Source organism: Protomyctophum bolini (assembly GCF_963924005.1).
Source record: "Protomyctophum bolini genome assembly, chromosome: 16".
Lineage (NCBI taxonomy): Eukaryota > Metazoa > Chordata > Actinopteri > Myctophiformes > Myctophidae > Protomyctophum > Protomyctophum bolini.
The window spans coordinates 27,942,531-27,953,449 of record NC_137877.1 but is presented as its reverse complement, the minus strand read 5'-3'; the positions used below and the strand labels follow the sequence as shown (position 1 = coordinate 27,953,449).

General features: G+C 44.1%; 1 protein-coding gene across 6 annotated transcripts in view; it reads left to right on the top strand.

The window, feature by feature from the left end:
• The window catches only part of dip2a (disco-interacting protein 2 homolog A), a 124,089-nt gene that overhangs the window by 110,079 nt on the left and 3,091 nt on the right, over positions 1-10,919 (top strand). For 3 of the 6 annotated variants that reach the window (XM_080786623.1, XM_080786625.1, XM_080786627.1), the window contains 13 exons: positions 147-256; positions 611-691; positions 1,444-1,567; positions 2,428-2,549; positions 2,697-2,808; positions 3,397-3,506; positions 4,800-4,930; positions 5,147-5,315; positions 5,837-6,007; positions 8,165-8,226; positions 8,469-8,526; positions 8,679-8,753; positions 9,416-9,590. In XM_080786623.1, coding sequence (XP_080642749.1) covers positions 147-256; positions 611-691; positions 1,444-1,567; positions 2,428-2,549; positions 2,697-2,808; positions 3,397-3,506; positions 4,800-4,930; positions 5,147-5,315; positions 5,837-6,007; positions 8,165-8,226; positions 8,469-8,526; positions 8,679-8,753; positions 9,416-9,590 — 1,500 coding nt within the window. Of the gene's footprint in view, positions 1-146; positions 257-610; positions 692-1,443; positions 1,568-2,427; positions 2,550-2,696; positions 2,809-3,396; positions 3,507-4,799; positions 4,931-5,146; positions 5,316-5,836; positions 6,008-7,001; positions 7,032-8,164; positions 8,227-8,468; positions 8,527-8,678; positions 8,754-9,415; positions 9,591-10,919 lie in introns of all 6 variants that reach the window. The other 3 variants (XM_080786626.1, XM_080786624.1, XM_080786628.1) reach the window with 2 other exon arrangements.

The window sequence follows — 10,919 nt, the reverse complement described above, 5'->3', positions numbered from 1 at the left end:
GGCATTGCTTAGTGCACAGTGTGAAAAGCCCTTATTAGCATAATAACCTCCTCTACCTCATTTACAGTAGAAATGAGGTGTTCTTGTTTTGATTTTGCTGATGATAACGATGATATTAATGGTGATGGTTGTGGTGTTTTGAACAGAGGTCGGCCCAGCTTCTATGATAGTGGGCAACCTGGTAGCGGGCAAGAGGATAGCCCAGGCCTGCGGCAGGGACGTGGGACAGCTTGAGGACAATGACCAGGCACGTAAGGTACAGAACCATCCTCATTTCATTCCTCTCCATCACATCTACATCACACACAGGTAAGGATCAGCAACTGAGTCTGAAATATTTAGTAAAAATGTAACGCAATAAATGGCCCCGTATGCTCACCATACAGTTTGGATTTAAGTTTGACCTAGGTCCATTTAAGTTTGACCTAGGTCCATTTAAGTTTGACCTAGGTCCATTTCACACTCTTTCCCAAGGCCATCAATATTGCTCTTCATATTCATAATCATGATGTCCTTCCTGTGTTAATTTGACATCAGCACCACTTGTTTGACTCTTCTTATTCTAGTATGAGCATCATGTCTGATAGTCTCCTCTCTCTTACCTCAACAGTTCCTCTACATGCAGGATGTGCTGCAGTGGAGAGCTCAGGCCACCCCAGACCACCCTCTGTTCCTGGTGCTCAACGCTAAGGTACTAATTATTGTTTCCCCCCATGTATCTTTGATTGCTTTTATCAATTACTCACATTGTGTTGCCTTGAATCCATAACTTCACGATGAATAAGAAATCAAGAAATAAGTTAATAGCTGGCTAAAGGCTCATACATAGTCTAGATTTTCGGTGGTTAGGTGACCACCGAACTACAACATGACGTCACGAGCCGCGGTGAAGAGAAAACCACCGCTCCAGCCCTTCTCTCTGTTTTTACTCACCACCGCTCAACGTTATTTCAGTTCCGGTGGTCACCTCACCACCGAAAATCCAGACTATGAATAGGCCTTAAGTCTAACAACATCTAAAGTACTATATTAAAAATAAAATAAAAAAAGGTTCATAAGTAACTCTTGTAAGCACGTAGTTTTCAACACACTCACTCAAGCTTTCTTCTCTGAGTGAAAAAAAATGTTTGTGTTATGGAGGTACTAAACATAATGACTGAAGCAAGAGTCATGTAGACTCAACAGATTTATTATATAGTTTTGCTGTTGTTAAACTTGGACATATTCCATTGCGGGCACCAAATATCTTACAGTTCAAAAAAATATTTGTTAAAATAAAATGAAATGTGCTGCATGAATGAGGTTTCATGAAGAACACTTATCCTCGTCATTTTAGCTTGTGTAAAGTGTCATTGTACAACAGTGTCACTCACTAAAAATAAGACATTTTCAATCAATAAAAAAAAAGCTTAACGCATGTTGTTGTGGTCTTTTGTCCCCCAGGGCACGGTAGCAAGCACAGCTTCATGTCTGCAGCTGCACAAGCGGGCGGAGCGCGTTGCCGTGGCACTGATGGAGAGGGGCCGGCTCAACACTGGAGACCACGTAGCACTGGTGTACCCACCAGGTGAGGGACCTCAGTGTGATCTAGCATCTCACCCTTAACTTGTTGGTACTTCATACTAGCCTTGTGTAGCGATGCTAATATCACTGCGTGGATATTAGTCTCGTCACTCTCAGTATTGGATTGTTTTTCCAAGGGGGTGGTTACAAAAAGATTCAAACAGACTCTATTGGTTAGACCTACGACCAGGTAGAGCAACGCAGCCCGTTTGACTGTCCCTCTACCGTGCGGGCGCCCCACTACTTCCTACTATTAGTAGTAGCCGGCAGTGTAAAACAAGTGCACCCTAAAAAATCGTCTCCTACAGGCACAATATTAGCCTACGGTCTCCCCTCGACTACAACGCAACAGTTACACTAAAAACGAAAACTTTTCATTGTAAATAAGATATTCGATTGAAATTCATAATTCTTTAATGCCATATTTAACTAGTACGAGCACCAATATCCCGTTTACTGTTGCTATGGCGGCATCCATCTTTGTTGTGAAAAGAATATTTTGCAATGTCCCGCTCCATATTTGCATACTGGGCCCTGGTTGGTTATAGCCTGGTTCCAGATTAATCTGGTTGGCCCTACGCTACTTCAGGTCCGTGAAGTCCTCCCACAATTGAGAGACTTAATCTGCCTGGGGCAAAATGCATTGCAAAGGCAGATGAAGGCTGGCTACGCGAGGCTAACTTCATACAGTACCCACATTTAGACGTATCATAGGATTTATTAAATTACCGTACCGTGTATCTATTATGTTCGTACATCCCTCCAAATAAATTTGGAGTCGGACCGCCAAACATAATTTATTACATCATTATGCACAGCAGATTATCACCCCTGCCCCTGTTTTCTTCATGTGTGTATGTCCAGGGATTGACCTGATCGCTACCTTCTATGGGTGTCTCTACGCCGGCTGTGTCCCGGTCACCGTGAGACCGCCTCACCCACAGAACCTAGCCACCACCCTGCCCACCGTCAAGATGATTGTTGAGGTGACACCATTGACTCCCAATAAACATTTTCAATCTGATAGCTTGACCGTTGCTTATGTATATGTAGTCGACCTGCTCTGTCGCAGACAGTATAGTGTAGCTGTAGCATATGAAAACTCATCTGTACAGTATGTGTATGCGTGACAGGTCAGTAAGTCGGTGTGTATACTGACCACCCAAGCAATAATGAAGCTGCTGAGATCCAAAGAGGCTGCTGCCGCTGTGGACATCAAGAGCTGGCCCATGGTGCTAGACACAGGTGATGCACACACACACACACACACACACACACACACACACACACACACACACACACACACACACACACACACACACACACCATACACACACATTTAGAGCCACTCATACACCATGATAACTTATTCAGATAGCATTCTCTTAATTTGGCTGGCTGGCTAGCAACAGTGAAAGCAACTTTATATTTTTGTCAATTGCCCATGACGTACCACAGAAATGCTGTGTTTTCTACTGAAAGAAGTGTTGACGCATTAAATATGCCATTCAGTCTAAATTTGCCTGTAGGCTACATTTATACTGGGTAAAAAAAAACAGACAGCACACTCATCAACCTGTACAATGTAATTTATTGCAGCAGTCCCATAGAGTGGAAGTACATTTACACTGGGGACAAATTGAGCATTGACTGCTGGAGGTTAAAATATGGCTTTTTGACAGTCCCTCCTAAATTGATAGTAACCATAACTAGTGTTTGTTTTCCAATATGCATCTGTGTAGCACTGCAAGCGAAAAGAAAACAACGGCAGTTCACTGATGGACATTAAACGATGATGACGACTCATTCATTTTCTTACTTTTTGTTTTCCAGATGACCTCCCTAGGAAAAAAAGCCCTCAGATCTACAAGCCTCCCACACCAGAGATGTTGGCATACCTAGACTTCAGTGTGTCAACAACAGGCATCCTAGCAGGGGTCAAGGTACAGGAATGACCACATAAATATCTATATATATATAATATAATATAGGAAATTCCAAGTATGGTTGAATCTACTGGCGTCTCTTCATTGCCTCATTCATTGTCCTTTTAAAATAACACTTATATGCCTTAAAACATTATACTTGCCCTCTATAATTCAAATTAGAAATTATAAAAACACCTTAAATATTAGAAAAGGTCAGTTTTTCACTTAATAGGGGCTGCTCCCATGATGATGCCATATGTCCATGTGTGGTCTAGCCCTATGGAATTTATGGAATGCATGTGCTAATAAAAAATCACACCCGTGTGAAGTAAGGGGCGTCTTATCATCGTACATCATCCATTCATTGTCAATGGGAATTTACACTTTGTGTACAAAAATAGCCGATTTGATCATCTACATATGACGTAAATTCTCCATTCATTGTCAGTGGCATTTAATGTTTGTGTTAGGACAGAAATCTACACTATAGCTAGCGCCCCTCAAAGATATCATAATACTTCCTAAGGTTAATATTTAGTTATAGTTATTCTATTTATAGTGACTCATACGAATAGACTATGTGACAACCGGGTATAGTCTGTTGACCACCGGAGAGACGGGTGACAGCCGGGATGTAGACGGCACCCGGGTTAGCAGTATGGGTTAGTACCCCAGCCTGTGTCCTCCGTGAGCCCAACAAACCTTGGTGAGGCCTTTAGGAGAGCCATTATAATCCACCACTCATGAATGAAGTGCATGGTGCTGGGAGTCTGGTGCAACGTACAGGTCCTGGGCCTGGTGAGAGCAGGAGTGGACCTGGTGAGACGTAGGAGGGGCCCGTAGAGGAGTCAACCCACAGAGCCTAGTCCTTCCACGTGCCAGAATTTGGTTCTCCCAGTCCCGGCAGAGTAGTTCCGGAGCAATGGATTGTGTGGCCTTGCTCATTCCCTGATGGACTGATCGACGGTAGCTACTGGGACTTAAATCGGGATTTGATCAATCCCGGCTGGGTCGCTTGAGTGAGGGGTATGATGTTGGTAGACCCGAAACCCCATTGACCTCAGGATACAACACTGAGGATACGTCCCAGGTGCATCCATGCGATGTATTTTTTGTTATGAGCATCAAAGAAATATTTTTCTTAACACATCGATAGGGCTGGTTTGCGACACATTTTCACAATTTTTCAAAAATAGCAGATCGTCGTAGATCTGCTATTTTTCAATAGCTAAAGTATAACATAATGTTTAAAACACCAAAAGCGGTTCCCATCCTGAATTGCTTAACGTTCCCTCCCGTCTGTTCCAGATGTCGCATGCCGCCACCAGTGCCTTGTGTCGCTCCATCAAGCTGCAGTGTGAGCTGTACCCCTCTCGGCAGATCGCCATCTGTCTGGACCCCTACTGTGGCCTCGGCTTCGCTCTCTGGTGCCTTTGCAGGTAAATGTGATAATTATGTGATCCAACACAAACAGTACATTGTGTTGAATATTGTCCGTAATCGATAATTATAATAATTGATAATAATAAATGATAGGAATTGATAATTTGTGTGTGTGTGTGTGTGTGTGTGTGTGTGTGTGTGTGTGTGTGTGTGTGTGTGTGTGTGTGTGTGTGTGTGTGTGTGTGTGTGTGTGTGTGTGTGTGTGTGTGTAGTGTGTACTCGGGCCATCAGTCCATCCTGGTGCCTCCGTTGGAGCTGGAGAGCAACGTGTCTCTGTGGCTGTCGGCGGTCAGCCAGTACAAGGTGCGCGTCACCTTCTGCTCCTACTCTGTCATGGAGATGTGCACTAAAGGCCTCGGCTCACAGACGGATGCACTTCGGGTCAGTAGCTCTCTCTCTCTCTCACTGTACAAACTAGCAGCCAACTTTAAGCACTTGAACCCTGGCGTCCCTATTCCACACCCCCTTCTTGTTTGTCCCTCTTTTGATTTCTAGTTTTTAACCTTTTAAACCTTTTTAAATAGTTTTCTAATAAATATGTCTGTACCTCTTTCTGTAAAGCGACTTTGGGTACCCAGAAAAGAGCTATATAAATCGTATATATTATTATTATTATTATTCTGTGAGGGGAACATTCACCTGAAATAGAACATCTTACAAGCTCACACCGTATCTCAACATGACACATTGTGTGCTTGTGTCATTTAGATTTCGGTGAAGAGATTGTAAAGCATGTACGAAATACAGAGCTGTCCCCGGTCAAATAGTGTATTAGTTTACTAAGTATAGAGGGTTTAAGTGGTTAAAGGCACTGCACCCAGTTGCCATGGATGATTATAAAGCTGTTACATCTGCCCGTTGGAGAATGTAACATTTTAAGGTTTCTATTCCTTTTCTCAAAGTTACGTAACGTGAACCTGTCGTGTGTGCGCACGTGCATGGTGGTGGCAGAGGAGAGGCCCCGCATCGCTCTCACGCAGTCCTTCTCCAAGATCTTTAAGGACTTGGGGCTGTCGCCGCGCGCCGTCAGCACCACGTTCGGCTGCAGAGTCAACGTGGCGATCTGTCTGCAGGTGAGTGAGTACCAGTTGGAGGGCTGTAGGGGTTAAAGGCTGTTTTAGAGTCGACAGTGCTGCTGACTGACAAAAGTACCGTTCATAACAGGTAATGGTTCGCACACAGTGGCAAGAGGCTTCGTCTTCTTTTATTTTCTTTACATAATACACAAATGCTATCCAGAGTTCGTCATTGTGATAGTTTGTATTATGCTGTAAATAAAATAAAAGGAGAAGACTGATCTAAGAGGAGAGCACACCAGATAAGTCAGAGCGTGTTGGTTACAAGAAACGTGAGACTGACAAAAGTAAAAATGCGTAACGGATACTAATTAATCATTTGCACATTTACGCTATGCTGGAAATGGCAGTAGCTGCCGTTTCCAGCCTATCTACTCCAATGAAACAATTCAAAACATACACAGGAGAAAACGTTTCTGTGTACACAGACCCTAAGGGTCAAAGGTGGTAATCATGTTCTGGTCCTGACGTAAAAGACCAGACTGTCACACGATCCGTCAGAGTAAAGTTCGATACGTTGGCTTGTGAGGTGAAAGCATGTTTGTGTGCCCGGCGTAAATCGCCTCGACTTTGAAAGTGCCATGCTGTCAAAGGTGTTTTATACTGCACTGCAATGAACAGAGATGTGATACGTTATTAAATGAAAACCCACAGCATCACCTATTGGAGCCAAAATCCACTGTTTTATTATTGTTTAATTTAATTTCACCTTTTATCTGTAGTTTCCTTTAGATTCTCAAACTGACTGTTTTATTCTTTTTCTGTGACTCCTGTCTTCTTTCTTTCCTTCTTTCTTATCCTTTCTCTTCTATGAGTCTCTGTGTGTATGTACATGTACTGTACTGTGTGTGTGTGTGTGTGTGTGTGTGTGTGTGTGTGTGACGCATGCATGTGTTCCTGCTGTTATGCATGCGTGGTGCATGTGTGTCCATGTCTCTATACGTGTGTATTATCTTTCTCTTTGTGTCCTTGCCCCGTTCCCTCTCATCAGCCCAACAGGCTAGGCAAGCTGGCCGAGCAGGTACAGTGAGAAAAGAGAGAGGCTGTTCTCTCACATGGCTGCTGATGCCTCTGGGTTCATGTGTGTGCGCATGCGCGTGGGTGTCTTTTTTTGTGTGCATGACCTCCAAGATGTTTAACTTTAATAGTTTCTCTCGCTTTCCTTTCCTTTGATAAGCTCCAGCTCAACCTAGTGCCCCCCACCCCATTTAGCTGAATGTAATCTGTAAAAGCTGGACCAGAACCATTGCTCTGTGTGTGTGTGTGTGTGTGTGTGTGTGTGTGTGTGTGTGTGTGTGTGTGTGTGTGTGTGTGTGTGTGTGTGTGTGTGTGTGTGTGTGTGTGTGTGTGTGTGTGTGTGTGTGTGTGTGTGTGTGTGTGTGTGTGTGTGTGTGTGTGTGTGTGTGTGTGTGTGTGTGTGTGTGTGTGTGTGTGTGTGTGTGTGTGTGTGTGTGTGTGTGTGTGTGTGTGCCATGCAGTATGTCCTATAATGCCTAGCAGCATGAGTTTTGCAGTGGTGAAGACGTTTGAGACACGGTTTCTAAACTCAAACACTGTGATGCATTTATGACCAGGGCCACTGTTACAGTACTACCACACACCCTCCTTCATGCTATTGAATCAATCAACACTGTAGGTTTATATACAATGGGATTTATTTTCTTTTTTGCATCATGAATTAATTGTCAGAAAAAGATTTTGCATTTAATAAGAGTGATCCAAACGATGACTCTCATTGATTGCAAAGATTCCCTGGAATCAATTGCTGAAATGCTTTAATGTTGCGACCTCTGTTTGAATATGTGCTCATTATTCCCTTGCTTAATTAGCGTAGCACCCTTGCCAGAGTACCATTATAGCCTTTTAGCTCATTGCTAGCTTTACACTGACAGAAATTAAATGGTAAACATGGCTGTAATACGTCTTCCTGCAGAGAAAACCGACTTTTGATATCAGTGTATTTCTGAATAGTATAGTTCAGCTGGCTGGCTTCTGGCTGCCACCCTGCTTTGTCAACAGCTCTGCAAAGAGTGGCATATTGAGCAGCTTCCACCTTCCTTCCACCCAGGCAAGATCCAGAATGCACTGTCTGTAGCAATGTTTAGGCTGGAAGTACAGACAGATGACAGACCATTCTGCATTGTCTTTCTTCAGGGCACGGCAGGACCAGACCCCACCACTGTATACCTAGACATGAGAGCACTGCGGCATGACAGGTAGGGGGCACCACTGAGTCATCTCCCACTGTGAACACAGGGTGTACTAAAATGGAATTGCTGGACTGTTATGCTTTTTACCATACTTAATAATAGTGTAAATAGCCAATCTACAAGCTTGTAGGTCAGATATTTACTAAATCTTCGGTAATGGTGTGTGTGTGTGTGTCACACACCCACATACATATTATAGGAAATCAGGGTTTAAACATTTCGATGCATTATATTTTTGTCTTCTTCAGGGTTCGTCTAGTAGAAAGAGGTTCACCGCACAGCTTACCACTAATGGAGTCTGGGAAGGTACGGCACCATGAACGCACAAACCACTGAATGGCATTACTTTGACTGTGAAACAAATGGTCTTTGTTCTCCCCCCACGTCTTCCTAAATGTGATGTTACCAATGTCTTAAATATGAATGATTGAAAACCAGTCCCTGTCTAACCCCTCCAGATCCTACCAGGGGTGAAAGTAATCATCGCCAACACAGAGACTAAAGGACCATTGGGCGACTCCCATTTAGGAGAGGTGAGAAGTCCATTCTGTAGCAGTTGAAGCTGTATTGATGCTATGTGGGGTTTTTTTTTCACTTTGAACGTCAGTTATTTTCAGCATGGGACACACGATAAATTCCTAAATTAGGCTTCACAGTTTTGGTTTCTTTTGGTGAAGATGTATTGGTTTAAACTTAGATGAGTCTCATGAGTCCATCCTAGCAGAGTTGTACATAGGGCTATACGTAAAGTAAAAGTACCTGCTGAGTAAATGTACATTAGTTACTTTCCACCCCTTCCACCCCCTCTCCCATGTGTTGCAATTATTTCTGTATACAGACCCGATGAAGTAGCAGTATTATGTGTCAAAACATTGGACGTGGATACTCTATATTAATGCAATATCTTCTAATATGTTGTTCAGTGCATTTTGCCTTGTCATCGTCATGCCTTTACTCGCGCACCTACAGTATGTGTTCCCAGGCAGTGGTGGAAAAAGTACTTGAATGTTTTACTTAAGTAAAAGTATCAATACTGCAATATAGTAAGTAAAAGTCCGGAATTCAAAATGTACGTGAGTAAAAGTACAAAAGTATTGGCATCAAAATGTACTTAAAGTACATTCAATGTTGTGAGCTTGTAGATCGGTGTTTAAGTAAATGTACTTAGTCACGTTCCTACCCTGTGTGTTCCCAGGTGTGGGTGAGCAGTCCTCACAACGCCAGCGGCTACTACACAGTGTACGGCGAGGAGGCGCTGCACGCCGACCACTTCAACACCAAGCTCAGCTTCGGCGACACGCAGACGGTGTGGGCGAGGACGGGTTACCTGGGCTTCCTGAGACGCACCCAACTCACCGACGCCAGCGGAGGTGAGGACTGGAGGACCACCGCTAGTGCTATGTCTACGGTGGTTCTCAATGAGGACTGGAGGACCACCGCTAGTGCTATGTCTACGGTGGTTCTCAAGGACCACCGCTAGTGCTATGTCTACGGTGGTTCTCAGACTGGAGGACCAGCGCTAGTGCTATGTCTACGGTGGTTCTCAATGAGGACTGGAGGACCACCGCTAGTGCTATGTCTACGGTGGTTCTCAATGAGGACTGGAGGACCACCGCTAGTGCTATGTCTACGGTGGTTCTCAAGGACCACCGCTAGTGCTATGTCTACGGTGGTTCTCAAACCTTTATCATTTTGCACCAGGGACCCCCATACAAGATTTGAGTTGTTGAAATGTTTCAGAAATATTCCAAAAATCGTCAAATGTTTTCACGTTATTTTGAAAATAGCCAATTAAGGTGGTTAAACAGATTTTGATGCTATATCTATCTATAAATGCACCAAGTCTCTGTCTGTCTGTGTGTGTGTGTGTGTGTGTGTGTGTGTGTGTGTGTGTGTGTGTGTAATCCACGTAACTCGAGAACCGTTAGCCGTTACTTCGACACACACGTTCCACACCACAGCAGGTGGGTGCGGTGCAGTGCCCGGTGTCGAGTCGGTTGGACCCACGGTTGTCCAGAAACGCCCCAAACAGGCCTCTGCCCGGGCTCTGGACCGGGCCCTGCCCAGTGTCCATATATGGAACTGGCCTGTTCTGACTTCACAACACTCCATAGTTGGGCATGCCTTACAAAGAACTCCATATATGGGGATATAGGGAGACCAACCAGACATAATATACAATATTAATTTCCAACTTGCATCGTTCCAAGTAGGCCAGTGCCCAACAGGCACTGCTGTATAGGGGCCCCACGGGCACCGTTCTAGTACTTTAATAACTTACAGGAGTTCTTACTGTATGGTGTGTGTGATATGAAATGTGAGCTTACCATAATCACAGTAATCCTTAATCATATTCCATCATATTCAAACAAAATCACTGTATTTTATTAGATATTATATTGATATTATAGCTATTTTCTCCAGCTCCCTGTGGTGCATGAACCCCCCACCACTATTGTGTGGGGTGGGTCTATGATGGACCCGCCACGCACAATAGTGGTGGTCCCCAGGTTGCTCTTAGTCAGGATGGTGGTCCCTGGGTCAGAATCAGTTGAAAACCCATGCCCTAGAACCAACGTCCGCAGGCCCCACTTTGAGAACCACTGTGCTTTAAGGGAAATGTATCAGTACAGTCACCGACCCGCAACAACTGTATCGCTGTAGTAGAATGACACAATAACACTTTTTAGACCACTGTC